The sequence below is a fragment of the Cannabis sativa genome, chromosome 1, assembly GCF_029168945.1.
Source record: "Cannabis sativa cultivar Pink pepper isolate KNU-18-1 chromosome 1, ASM2916894v1, whole genome shotgun sequence".
Classification (NCBI taxonomy): Eukaryota; Viridiplantae; Streptophyta; class Magnoliopsida; order Rosales; family Cannabaceae; genus Cannabis; species Cannabis sativa.
Window position 1 is genome coordinate 42,975,809 of NC_083601.1, and position 14,930 is coordinate 42,990,738.

At 34.7% G+C, this 14,930-nt stretch overlaps 2 protein-coding genes and 1 non-coding gene across 3 annotated transcripts; all 3 read right to left on the reverse strand.

Moving 5' to 3' along the window:
• Positions 1–220: 220 nt before the first annotated feature.
• Positions 221–2,792, reverse strand: LOC115707721 (GDSL esterase/lipase 1). The gene is made up of 5 exons (XM_030635751.2): positions 2,157–2,792; positions 1,683–1,804; positions 1,177–1,407; positions 832–1,081; positions 221–727 (listed from the first exon to the last, which is right to left on the reverse strand). The coding sequence occupies exons 1-5, from the start codon at positions 2,410–2,412 to the stop codon at positions 489–491; spliced, it is 1,098 nt and encodes a 365-aa protein (XP_030491611.1). The 5' UTR covers positions 2,413–2,792; the 3' UTR covers positions 221–488.
• Positions 2,793–3,646: 854 nt separating this feature from the next.
• On the reverse strand, positions 3,647–6,278 carry LOC115707720 (GDSL esterase/lipase 1-like). The gene is made up of 5 exons (XM_030635750.2): positions 5,625–6,278; positions 5,224–5,345; positions 4,873–5,103; positions 4,537–4,792; positions 3,647–4,457 (listed from the first exon to the last, which is right to left on the reverse strand). Exons 1-5 carry the CDS (start codon positions 5,878–5,880, stop codon positions 4,219–4,221), a joined length of 1,104 nt encoding a protein of 367 aa, XP_030491610.2. The 5' UTR covers positions 5,881–6,278; the 3' UTR covers positions 3,647–4,218.
• A 3,305-nt stretch (positions 6,279–9,583) lies between these two features.
• On the reverse strand, positions 9,584–9,690 carry LOC115703381 (small nucleolar RNA R71). Its single transcript, XR_004009150.2, has one exon. It is a non-coding gene; the product is annotated as a small nucleolar RNA R71 (small nucleolar RNA).
• Positions 9,691–14,930: the final 5,240 nt, after the last annotated feature.

Sequence of the window (14,930 nt, forward strand, 5' to 3'; positions counted from 1 at the left end):
TTTGTCTTACGCAGTTATTAAAATATAATATTTATCTGTAGTGTGATGTGAATAAAGTTTATTAAATAATGATAAAAATATAAATGCGACATACATTTTAACACTACACAAAAAATAGTGTTATGAATTAAGGTGCATTGGGTTTATACTATATAGGCATATTTATCTTATAATTGGCAATTTGTCCCCATTTTTATAACTTTTCAAATAAGAAAGAAAGAATAACGAAATAAAGTTCATTTGACAGACCAAGTCCCAGTGAAAATATACACTTCAGTTAACATGATAAGTTTAGAGGGATGAGATATTTTGGCTTTTTCAAGTCAATAAAACTTAGAAACATAAGATAATTACAAAGAATAAACATCATTATGAGGATAGAAGATGACAAAAGTAACATGCAAACAGAGAGAGGGACAGAGAATACAATAGAACACCTAAAAACGACTGAAAGAGACATTTAAAATTAGAGAATGTTTCTCCCAATTTTAGTTGGATTGAAATAATGCTTCGAGATTGTAAGTCCCTGGATTATTAGGCTTTCCACTCCATGCTTCTGTGGCAAGTTGATTGTATAGTTTTTCTGTGGGATGACCATTGTCAAAGAACACATAGTCTTTGACATTCTCACATAGTTCATATTTTTTCTCTCCTCTCTTACTTCCACAGCTCGAATTTCCTCTGTACGGACCACTTCCACAGCATCCTACCTTCCCTTCTTTAAAACCTTATAATAATTTAGTATAATAGCACAAGAGAACACACCAAAGTTATACATGTACTAAAGAAATTAGCTTTAGAAAAAAGAAAAAAAACTAAATGCGTGTATACCATATTTTGAGGGGTGGTTTATTCGTTCTTCCATAAATGAGTAAACGTCAACAAGTGAGTATTTGAATCCTTTGAGCTTTGACTGTAAATCTTTGAGAGCTATAGAGAGTTGTTTGTTGTGTAATTTTAAAAAGGGTGTGAATTTTTCAAAACAGGCACCACTCTTATTAAGCACTCTGGCGAATGGTGCACACCCGATGGGACCCAAACTTAGAAACCCAACTTTTCTTCCTCCAATGTTGTAAATTTCCTGATCGATTCACATAATTTCGAATATAATTAATGAAAAAAAATATATATAGAAAAACACAATTAATTTTGAAAGATATTGTATTTATTTTATACCTGAATAACTTCAGTTATGTTGCCTATGACCATTCCCACATACTGTTGGGTTGTGTGAGAATTTAGAACGGCGGGGTTAGTATCGAAAGGGTATGAGTAATCATTGCTCCCAACACTGAAGATGTAAACTGCTTTTGAAAACAGAGTTTTGGCATCTGTGTAACCCATTTGTTGTTTCAGCTGATTGCTAATCTTCTTTAAATAACCAAGTTGAGTTTTGAGGTTTATCACCTGAAACACACCCTCTATAGTATTATCATATTCTTCTCCCTTACATTATGCATATATAATTATTATATGTATAATTGTAGAGAATGCATATGTCCTATATCTTACTTTACATCCTATATCTTACTTTGAAGTGTTAAGCTAATTAAACATAAATGATCATGTTTTCTATGTTATATTTGTCCAAAAAAAAAAACGTTGTTTCTGTTTTTACAGCAATGGCTATATTTTTGTTCAAAAAAGAAAAATAAAATCAAACAATGGCTATATTAACTTACAAATCCTTGTCTAGTTTCATTGAGAGCACCAGCTCCTCCTGATGCAAAGTTCGCCCCATATTTAAAGTCATGATTTCCAGGGAATAAATAAGGTGGAATGAATGGCAGATTAGCGTACTCAGCTGCAAAAAAAAATATAGGTACATATTTTAACAATTATTAGTTTATTTAACTAGAAATTTATATAATCTTAAATTAAATAATAAATAATATGTAATATTTTCATTTTATATAATTTAATATTTTTATATATGTAAAATTTCATAATAAAATTTATTTTTACATTAAGGAATTCTCCATTTCATTCCACATAAAAAATAAACGGGAATAGAGATTAAAATTCTTAAAGATGAGGATGGGGAGCACTCACCGCCAATTCCCTCGATGTGAATCTATAAATTAAGTATATTAAGATAAGCAATGCTTTAATAAAAAATAATAACTATATAACCTTATAATAAGTTAATTACGTACCAATAAAATCGGGAAGAATTCGGCCATCACAAAATCTACCAGATGGGTAGTTAAAGAAGGTTTCACCGTATGGATAGTAATTAGCTTGACCTGAAGTGTTGATATAGTTATTATTTCCTGCATCAAAAAACGAATCGCCGAATATAAACAAGCTGGCAGCTACATCTGCTGATCTTTCAGAATAATGACCATAACATTTTGTTGGAATTATTAAACTGCATAAAAGAACGATAAGGACAAAGCTTGATTTTGCCATGAAAGCTTCTTTCAACTAATAATTAGATGTTTATATATCTACGATTTTGTGAGCATTATATAGTGTGTCTCGTACGTGCCCAGAAGAAACAACAATAAAATACATACTTAAAAATACTAAAAAAGAGAAACAAAAAAAAAAAAAAGGTTTTTTTTGATAAAAGAACTCTGTATATAAACTGCTTGAATACCAAATAACTACTAAATGTTTCGAAAGTGAACATTCAACTTTTGAAGGTTGACTTTAGATTAATACAAATTATAATATAATGTATAGACTGTACACCGACTGCCCGCCTAATTAATAATCAAACTTCACCAAATATCGCATCAATTAATAACATTATATCAACATGATCATATAAATTATAATTAAGCTCTGGTCTTGTGATTCTTTATCTATACATCTAGCATTTACATAAAGAAATCATAACAAAAACTCTCCATTATTAATTATTATTCTTTGTTTTGTTCTTTTTATTTAAGAAAAAAAAAAACTCACATATTTCTACACACACAAAGCATAATAAAAAACATTTAAGTGATAGGGTTATAAGCATAGTGATTTCACACTTCTCCTCATAAAAAAAGAATAAATACCATTGTAGACCATGTGTTTTGCAAAAGATACTAATTGGACCTCGTGTTTTATTAAATGACAAAATGGACCTTGTATTTTCCAAAATAGTAAAAATAGGACCCTGGGATTAATTTTTGACAACTTTTTTTTTTAATATAATCAACTTGAAAATAATTCCTAATGCAAACAAATACAGAAAATGTAAATAATTTTGTCATAACACTTTTAGATCGGATTATTGAAGAAAAAATTCTACCCCACAATTAAAAATAAAAAAATAAAAAATTTCATGTGATGTAAAAATTCTTAAAATTTATTAATAACATTATGTCACCTATTGTTACCACCTTGAGATATCCTTATTAACATTCTTTTTGAAATACTTACTCTCTAAGCATATAGATGTAACTATTATATGCTAATTTAGGTAGTACATGCCGCTCAGCTAAAAGGCATGGTGATGGTTAGAATTTAAAATAAGATGAATGAGGTTTCATTTCAAAATCAATTGACAATAAGAGAAGTAACTCATTCATCTTAAATATTCCATTATTTTTTTCACACATTAGCAATATGTGATACTCTCTAACATTCCTTTCAAGATGGTAGCTATTTTATTTGTTCACCATCTTGAACAGCTCGATCATAAACGCGGTTCTTTTTTTTGGCTCACTATTTTTAATCATAAGTGATTTTTTTTTTGCTCTAATTTTTAGATCGGTAATTTTGAATTTTTGGGTGCTTTTTTTTCTTTGGCTTGAATTTTTGGTGGCTCTCTAACATTATCTTTTAAAGGATTATGGATTTTTGTTGCATAATTTTTTTAAGATAAATTTAGTAACACTAAATTAGTATTTATTCAATTAATAAAATTCTATCGTGAGATTATCACTTGGTAACTATTTCGTGGTTTGTTGCATAATATTGGTAGGTAATGGTTTTGGAATCTCTTTTTAAACGTTTTATAAACTTTGTCAATAAGCTAGGACAATTAGTTTAACTCCAAATGTGCTGGTCTAGCCCACTAATATTTTAACCTTTAACTGCAAAACAACTTACAACACAAGATTTTTCCTGTTCGGTTTACTAAGAGGTTTTAATGAAGCTTTTTTATATATAAAAGAAATAAATAACATGATTGTATTTATAGATATAGGTAAGACAAAAAAAAAAAAGACTATAAAGACACACATTACAAGTAATTGAAGGTCTCTCCAAAGCATTTTATTACATGGATTCAAATAATGCTTTGAGATTGTGAGCCCCTGAGAAACCAGGCTTTCCACTCCAAGCTTCTTTGGCAAATTGCTCGTTTGCCTTTTCCGTGGGATGATCAGAGTCAAAGAAGACATAATCTTTGACATTTTCACATACCTCATACTCTTTCTCTCCTCTCCGGCCTCCACAGCTGAAATGTCCTCTGTATGGGCCACTTCCACAACATGCCTCCTTCGCTTCTTTAAACCCTACATTATTGCACACAATACAGAGTTTAAGAATGTAATGAAAGAATTAACAAAAAACTGGTTGATTAATTTGTATTACCATATTTTGAGGGGTGTTTTATCCTTTCCTCCCAAAATGAGTAAAAGTCAACAAGTGAGTATTCGAATCCTTTAAGCTTTGTGTGTAATCCTTTTAGTAACGTCGAGAGTTGTAGGTTGTGCAATTTTACAAAGGGTGTGGGTTTTTCAAAGCAGCCCCCACTATGTCCCCCTTCAAGCACTCTACCGTTTGGTGTACACCCTAAAAGACCCAAGTTTAGAAATCCAAATTTCCTTCCTCCAATGTTGTAAATTTCCTGATCAAAACACATATATAATTCTGAATATGGTAAATAAAAGCATATGTTTTCAAAAAGATATGGTATAAATTAAGTACCTGAATAACTTCAGTTATGTTGCCTATGACCATTCCCACATACTGTTCGGTAGTGTGGGAATTAAGGACTGTGGTGTTAGTATCGAAAGGGAATAAGTAATCATTGCTCCCAACACTGAACATGTAAACTGCTTTTGAAAGCAGAGTCTTGGAATTTGCATACCCCATTTGCTGCTTAAGCTGATTGCTAACGTTCTTGAAATAACCAAGTTGAGTTTTGAGATCGATCACCTGATCAAACATAATGAAATTAATAATAATTAGAACATTACCCTTAATTTTGTGACATGAATTATTATTGCAGGTCTCCCATGTCATATTTGTTAAAAGAAAATGTTTATATTTACTTACAATTCCTTGTCTAGTTTCAGGCAGAGCACCAGATCCTGCTGATGCAAAATTCACCCCATATTTAAAGTCGTGATTTCCAGGGTACAAATAGGGTTGAATGAGAGGTAGCTTAGCATACTCAGCTGCATACAAATTAAACATATGTATTTTAACAGACATCTTATCAATTTCGAAAGTTTCTGAACAAGTTAAAAATATGAAAAATTAACTGCATTTGTGAATAAAATAAATAAAAACCCGTATTGAATTATAATTTAAAATTTTCGAAAATGACTCCCTATAGTATAATTATATGATAAATAATTGAATTATAATTTCAACTAAAAAATAGAAAAGATCTCTATAGAAAAACAGAAAATTATAACCCTATCTAATAATTTTCTTATAAATTTGTAAATTACCAATAAAATCAGGAATAATTCGGCCATCACAAAATCTACCAGATGGGTACTTAAAGAAGGTTTCACCATATGGATAATAATTGGCCCGAACTATAGTATTGATATAGTTATTAATTCCAGCATCATATAAAGAATCTCCGAAAATAAACAAGCTGCCACTTCCATCTTCTAATGGCTCAGGATAGTAACATTTTGTTGGAATTACAAGTAGAATTAATACAACCATAACAGAAATAACAAAGCTTGATTTTGCCATAATGACTTCTTTTAATTTCTTACAACTTATTTAGATTTGTATCTATATTTACACGTATGAACATTTATATAGAGTTGCAGTTACTCATGCCCAAAAGTCAGTTTTAAAAAACTATATTATCTTTGAATTAATAAAAAAAAAATGTTTCGTGGCCGTAAACTTCTTGGATAAAGAATTAAATGTTTCTACTGAAACTTATAGTCTAATTTTATTTAGTTATTCAAAAGCATAGAAATTTCTCTGAAAGCTCGTCATATGAAACTTTCAACTTTTGAAGGTTTACAACAAATTAAATAAAACAGTAACGAGTCCCTAATAATTAATATATAATCCTATTATTAATTACAAGATCACATAATTAATCTAGATGATCTTCAACTAGATCATGTCATTCACCAAAATTCTATTCGCGCGCATGTAAAAATAAATAAAATAAACGGTTTAATTGTACAGTTAATTAAAGAAATAGAACGTTAACGTGTACTGACCAACCTGGTACACAAGGGAGAGTTAAACGTAGGTTTTCTAGGAAACTCTGATAGAGGAGAAAATAATCGAGAAGTTATTAAGTTTCAAAAGACTGAGGATCCCAGTTGATTATAAGAATGAGAAAATGCATTAATAGAGATGGCCTTTAGCTATCATTTGTTCTAAGATTCTTATTAAGATATTGATCCTTATTTCAACATGGATGATGGAAATAAGTACTCTAATATTTATAAATTTATTGGGAATTAACAGTAACTACTACTACTGAGCTAAATGATACTCTAACCGTGCTTTACTAATTGGACGTAATTATTATATAGATAGAGTGTGTGATGACCAAAATTATATGGATGATATTAAATTAATTAATATCAAATAAACAAATAGCTATTTTTAATAAATATTTATGTGTAATTTTATTATTTGTTTTTTATTTAATAATTTCATCTAAGAAAATATAATTAGAAGGTGATACATAAATATATATTATTTGTTTATTTAATTTGTAAAATAATAATTTTATAAATGAAAAATCATGCTAATAGAATAAAACGGAATTTATTCAAAATAATAAAATTTTCATTCCATTACCAAATACAATAATTCTCATTGTAGATATTGATTCTATAATAAAATGAATAAAAAAAAATATTCTATTACTTTTTCAATTACCGTTACCATTTCTTTTTCATTTTTATTTTATGACCAAACACTACTCTAATTGATGATTCCATCTATTGCTGTAAATATGGGCCGGGTTTTTTGACATGACACGAAATCGGCACGAGTCTGAGAGACACGAGCATGATCTGACACGAAAAAATATGGGCTTGAGCACGACACTGCACGATGCTACAAATTAGCACGACACGACATGAAAAAAATAGACTTAAGCACGACACCGCACGACAAGCCCGAAAGCACGAATATAAAAGCTCAAAAAATATGACACACAAATAAATATGATTTTTTAATTTTGTACTTCATAATTATATATTTTGATATTTATATACATATTTTTATTTTTAAAATAATTTTCACTAAAATTTATTTATATGTAACACTATTTATATGTATACTTTAAAAAAATGTTAATATTATAAATATACTGTACATATATGTTATAAATTATATTACAATACAAATATATTAATGATATATCAAATAAAATAAAGGTCGAAGCTCATATCTTTTTCTTAACCTGCTCCCTCTATTTTGCTCTTCTCAGTCTCTTCTTAACTTGCTCTATGCTCCTCTCTCATTTTTTTTTATCTCAGGTGAGGTATTACTGTTTCGGGCTCTGTTAGGCTATTTTTAGCCTATGTTTCGGATCCAATTTATGTGCATCTTTAGCTGTGTTGGGACGGAATTACGCTTGTTTTCTATGTTTTCAGGTTCTTTGGAGTAAAAGAGGTCTCGGGTGCAGAAATTCATTGAAAGACGTGCTGAGCCGAAGAAAAACTTAATTTTTGAGTTTTTGCATATCTGGCCGCGGCGATGAAGAGGCTCGCCGCGGCGAGATACGAGAAACAGAAAGCACCTAAAATTGGCAGATTCTCGCCGCGGCGAGAGGAAGCTTGGCCGCGGCGAGATCCCGTACGGACCAGGGGTATTTTCGTCCATCGAACCCTAAATTTCAAGTATAAATAGAAAACTGCGATTGGAAGTCAGGGAGAGCGATTTGGAACCCTAAAACACAGCTGAGAGCGGCAGGAAGAGCACAGAGATTGAAGTGAAGATCCAGAATTCATCCACCAACAGTTCTTTTCTTTATTCCTCTTTAATTTATTTATGTTGAATATTGCTATAGGAATGGTTATGGATTTATTTCTGAACTAAATTTCCCATTTAGGGAGGATGATGATTGTTGTTTAATGTTTTGCCTAGTTAATGTTTAATTACCATTCCTCAATTCTTGTGTGTGAAATTATCTTAGTTTGTTCTTAATTTCATGTTTAAGATTGATCACCTTGTGCATGCTCTATGATCTCAATTCAAAATCTGAAAAGTGAGAATTGAGAATGCTAAAATTAAGATAATCAATGTTCTATGTGAAACGAAAGTATTTGCATGACTTATGTGACGAGTAGATTATTGCTTAATGCTGATTTCATGTTAGTTTAATTAAGGAATTAATTAGATAACATGTGATTTAGAATCTAGAAGATCTGAAAGGAGCTAGGTTATTTCATAATCTGTCATTCACTCCAAGAATAGGATAGTAATTAAGCATTAACGATTTGGGTAAACAACAACAGGATTCTCCTCCCTATTGTCTCATCTTGCTCAACTTTAAATTGTGTTATTAAGTTTTCTGAATTTCTTTCAAATTTTACTGTTTTTAAATCATAATTGCTTTTGATTTACCGAATAGAATCATAAGTATAATTTAGTGGTACTTAATCCAATTCCCTGTGGGATCGACCTCACCTGTGTGAGATTTACTACTTGATTGCGTATACTTGCGTAGTGTTTAAAATTATAGCAACAAGTTTTTGGCGCCGTTGCCGGGGAATTGTTAAAGATTAATATTACATAAAAATTATACTAACTTCTACTTTGGTATATTTTCTCTTGCTGATTTTTCTAACCTTTTTCTTGCAATATTTTCTTTATTTATTTCAGGAATCCTAAGTGCATGCGCCGTCAAGGACAATCAGTCATATTACCAGTTGATCCTGAAATTGAGAAAACTTGCAGGAAGAATCGAAAGAACAAGAGGCAAGAAAGAGTTTCAGCAACTGCTGAAACATCAGAAATCATGGCTGCCAATGTGAACAATAATGTTGGGAACAATGGGCGTAATAATGGTAATAATGGAGGCGCTGTGGAAGATCAAGCTAATGGCCGAAGCTTGAGAGATTACATTCTCCCTACTCTGACGGGAGTGCAGTCATGTATTAGGCCACCGACAGTGGATGCAAACAACTTCGAGATCAAACCTGCCATCCTTCAAATGGTGCAGTCTTCAGTTCAGTTTGGTGGTCTCCCTTCTGAAGATCCTAATTTGCATCTCTCTAACTTCATGGAACTTTGTGAAACTTTTAAAGTTAATGGAGTTAGCGACGATGCCATTAGATTGAGGTTGTTTCCATTCTCGCTCAGAGAACGAGCCAAGAGTTGGTTGAATTCTTTGCCACCGAATTCTATTGCTACATGGAATGATCTGGCAACAAAATTCTTGTCAAAGTTCTTTCCTCCAGCTAAGTCTGCAAAGCTAAGAGGAGAAATCAATAATTTCTGCCAACAAGATAATGAATCTCTCCATGAGGCTTGGGAGAGGTTTAAAGATCTGATCAGGAGGTGTCCCCATCATGGTATAGAGAAGTGGATGCTGGTTCACAACTTCTACAACGGGTTGGTTGGTAATACTAGAACTCTAATAGATGCAGCAGCGGGCGGAGCTTTTATGAGAAAGAGTGCTAATGAGGCATATGATCTATTGGAGGAGATGGCTCTAAACAACCAGCAGTGGCCAACTGAAAGGAGTCAATCCAAGAAAGTAGCTGGTGTGTTAGAAGTCGATGCCATCACAAAGTTAACAGCTCAGGTTGAGGCATTGACTAAAATCATTGCAGGGCAAGCTAAGCAAGCCCAAATTGTTTGTGAGTTATGTGGAGGAAGTCATCACTTTTCGGAGTGCCAAGCAGATGTGGATGATTTGCCAATGGATGAAGCTAAGGCCATTGGGAATTTTTCACAGAACAACAACAACAACAATTATGGGTTCAACCAGAATAACAACCGAAGAAATAGTGGGTTCTATCAACAAAGAAATCAGAACCAACAGTTTAATCAGCAACAAGCCTCTGGTGGAAGTTCTAGTTTGCAGACAGATTTACTGCTCCAATTCATGACTGAAACTAGATCTTCAATTAAAGACTGCGGACTCGTATGGGCCGGCTAGCAACTCGGGTAGAACCCGCCCTCAAGGAAATTTGCCTAGCACCACTGAAGTTAATCCTAAAGAAAACTGCAAGGCAATTACCCTGAGGAGCGGTAAGAAGTATGATGGGCCTGAGTTACCACAACCAGTTGAGGTAGATGTAGAAATAAATGCTCAACCAGTGCCGACACCAACACCGACAGCAGAGAAGGCTACTGATAGCCCAGCACCACCACAACAGTCTCCACCGATTAGTATTGATCATCATGTAAAGATACCCTATCCTCAGAGGCTGAGAAAGTCAAGCTTAGACAAGCAGTTCACCAAGTTTCTAGAAGTCTTCAAAAGACTTCACATTAACATTCCTTTTGCTGAAGCTCTAGAGCAGATGCCAAGTTATGTGAAGTTTATGAAGGAAATTTTGTCAAAGAAGAGGAAGATGGAAGACTATGAGACAGTGGCTCTAACTGAAGAGTGTAGCGCTATTCTACAGAAGAAACTCCCTCCAAAGCTCAGAGATCCAGGGAGTTTCACTATTCCTTGTACTATTGGTAAAATTGAAGGGATAAATGCACTATGTGATTTGGGAGCCAGTATTAACTTAATGCCCTTGTCAGTGTTCAAAAGATTGCAGCTAGGTGAAGCAAAGCCAACTACTGTAACTCTTCAATTGGCAGATCGATCGCTAGCTCACCCTAGAGGAGTCATTGAGGATGTGTTAGTAAAGGTGGACAAGTTCATCTTCCCAGCTGATTTCATTGTTCTGGATATGGAAGAAGACAGTAATGTTCCTATCATCCTGGGGAGACCTTTCTTGGCAACAGGGAAAGCACTAATTGATGTTCAGAAAGGAGAGTTAAAGCTAAGGGTACAAGGAGATGAAGTTGTATTTAATGTACTCAAAGCAATGACCTATCCTACAGCTAGTGACAACTGTTTTGCAATTGATGTGGTGGACCAGTTGGTGGAGACAAAGACACATGCTGAAGATCCTCTTAATCTGACTTTGGTACAAGAAGAGGTGGTAGAACAAGATGGTAAGGAAGCTTATGAATATGCTATGTGGCTCGATTCTTATGGACCGCTGAATAGAAAATATTATGAAGAGTTAGGAGTCATACCAACAAAGCCTACCCCATCTACTGAAAAGCCTCCTCAACTAGAGTTGAAAGTCCTACCAGAGCATCTCAGGTATGAATATTTGGGTGAAAATAAGACACTTCCTGTTATTGTGGCTTCTTCCCTATCTTCTGTAGAGACAGATAAGCTATTACGGGTTCTAAGGAAGCATTCAAAAGCCATTGGATGGACTTTAGCAGATATTAAAGGGATCAGCCCTTCAACTGTAATGCATAGAATCTTAATGGAGGAAGGAGTGAAACCAACCATTGATGCACAACGTAGATTAAATCCACCAATGAAGGAGGTTGTCAGAAAAGAAGTCTTGAAGTGGTTAGATGCAGGGGTAGCGTATCCTATTTCAGACAGTAAATGGGTGAGCCCAGTCCAAGTTGTCCCAAAGAAAGGAGGGATGACGGTGGTAAAGAATGAGAAGAATGAACTCATCCCTACCAGAACTGTCACGGGATGGAGAATTTGCATTGACTACCGAAAACTCAACAAGGCCACAAGAAAAGATCACTTTCCACTCCCATTCATTGATCAGATGTTAGACAAGTTGGCAGGACAAGAGTACTATTGTTTCCTTGATGGGTACTCAGGGTATCACCAAATAGCTATAGCACCGGAGGATCAAGAGAAAACAACATTCACATGTCCATATGGTACTTTTGCTTTTCGACGAATGCCATTTGGGCTATGTAATGCTCCAGCAACATTTCAGAGGTGTATGATGGCTATATTTTCAGATTTAATAGAAAAGTGCATCGAGGTGTTCATGGATGATTTTTCAGTGTTTGGCTCATCGTTTGACCAATGTCTGAGTAACTTGGAGTTGGTTTTAGCAAGATGTGAAGACTCTAATTTGGTGCTGAACTGGGAAAAGTGCCATTTCATGGTTACAGAAGGAATAGTGCTGGGACATAAAATCTCAAAAGAAGGTATTGAGGTTGACAGAGCCAAAGTATCTACAATTGAGAACTTGCCTCCTCCAATTTCAGTGAAGGGAGTTCGAAGCTTTTTGGGTCATGCCGGGTTTTATAGAAGATTTATCAAAGATTTCTCCAAAGTGGCCAAACCGCTATCCAATCTTCTTGCTAGTGGAGTTCCTTTTGAATTTGGGAAAGATTGCCTTGAAGCATTCCAAATTCTCAAGGAGAAGTTAATCTCAGCACCGATTGTGACTACACCAAACTGGGAATTACCTTTTGAAATCATGTGCGATGCAAGTGATTATGCTATTGGAGCAGTCTTGGGACAACGGGTTGACAAGGTATTCAGAACCATTTATTATGCAAGCAAAACCTTGAATGATGCCCAACTAAACTACGCTACTACAGAAAAAGAGATGCTGGCCATAGTATTTGCATGTGACAAATTTCGACCCTACTTAATTGGTAATAAAGTGATAGTGTATACAGATCATTCAGCAATCAAATACTTGATGACTAAGAAGGATGCCAAACCACGACTGATTCGATGGGTTCTTCTTTTGCAAGAATTTGATCTAGACATAAAAGACAAGAAGGGTACTGAGAACTTGGTGGCAGATCACTTGTCAAGACTAGAACTAGAAGAAAGTCAGAATACAAAAGAGGTACAAATAAATGAACAATTTCCCGATGAACAACTCTTTAGTGTGAGGGAAAGTCTGATGGTACCATGGTATGCTGATTATGTTAACTTCTTGGCTGCCAATATCACTCCTCCTGAGCTATCTCGACAACAACTAAAGAAGTTCTTTTCTGAGGTGAAACATTACTATTGGGAAGAGCCAATCCTCTACAAGCACTGTGCAGATCAGATAATAAGAAGGTGTGTGCCTGAAGAGGAGATGTACTCTATTCTTAATCACTGTCATGCTTTACCATGTGGGGGACACTTCAGTGGAACTAGAACAGCTGCCAAGGTGTTGCAAAGTGGATTCTTTTGGCCAACGCTTTTCAAAGATGCTAGTACTTTTGTAAAGGCATGTGATCGTTGTCAGCGTACAGGAAACATCTCAAGGAGAAACGAAATGCCTTTGACAGGAATCTTGGAAGTAGAGTTGTTTGATGTATGGGGGATAGACTTTATGGGTCCTTTTCCTTCATCGTTTAGCAATCTATACATCCTATTAGCTGTGGATTATGTGTCAAAATGGGTGGAAGCTGCAGCCACACCAGCTAATGATGGTAAAACAGTCCTTCGGTTCCTTCAAAAGAACATATTCACTCGGTTTGGAACTCCCCGAGCAATCATAAGCGATGAAGGGAGTCACTTTTGCAACAAACAATTCGAAGCACTCCTTTCGAGATATGGTGTTCGTCATAGAACAGCTCTACCTTATCATCCGCAAAGTAATGGCCAAGCTGAGATTTCTAACCGGGAAATAAAGATGATTCTGGAGAAAACGGTGCAGAGATCAAGGAAAGATTGGTCAAGAAAGTTGGATGACGCATTGTGGGCTTATAGAACAGCGTTCAAGACGCCAATCGGGATGTCACCATATCGGTTGGTGTTTGGAAAGGCTTGTCATCTACCGGTGGAACTAGAACACAAGGCGTATTGGGCAATGAAAACTTTGAACATGGATTTAAAAGCTGCTGGGCAGAAAAGACTACTACAGTTGGATGAGTTGGAAGAATTTCGAAATGAAGCTTATGAAAACGCCAAGATTTACAAGGAAAGAACTAAGAGATGGCATGACAGAAATCTAGTCAGAAAGGAGTTTCAACCTGGTCAACAAGTTCTACTCTTTAACTCAAGACTAAAGTTGTTTCCTGGTAAATTAAAATCAAGGTGGTCAGGGCCATTTACGGTGATCAAAGTGTTTCCCTACGGAGCAGTGGAACTAAAAGGTGAAAGTCCTAATACTTTCAAGGTGAATGGACAGCGATTAAAGCTCTACTTGGGAGGTCAATTTGATCAAACCAAGTCCGCCATGATTCTGGCGCCACTTTAAAGATCTCGATCAACGTCGAGCTGAGCGACGATAAAGTTAGCGCTAATTGGGAGGCAACCCAAGTGTTCTTTTGATTTAGTTGAACTCTTTTTAAGTTACTGTTATTTTTCTTGTTGTTCATTTTGTTTCGTTACTGAAAAAAAAAATAAAAAAATAAAAAAATAAAAAAAATTTTTTTGGTCAGTGGCCGCGGCCATGGGAATTCTAGCCGCGGCCAGAATGGACTTACAGAAAGTCCTTGTTTTTGGCGAATTCTAGCCGCGGCGAGGGGACATACCGCCGCGGCGAGATAGGACTTACAGAAAGTCCCTTATTTTCACGGATTCTCGCCGCGGCGAGGCTACATGTCGCCGCGGCGAGAATGGTCAGTTTCCCTTTTTAAATCCCAAAAACCCTAACATTTCAAATCAAACCCCACATTCAAACCCTCTCTTCTCCAGCCGAAAACCACCCCTTTTCACCCTAATTTCTTCATCTAACCCCATTCAAACCAATTTTCCTCAAAATTATCCATAAACTTTCATCCCAAATCATCATAATCCCTTATTTCTCTCATCTAACACTCTTTTCCTCTAAAAATCCATTCCAAAATCCCTAAACCTCACCCAAATT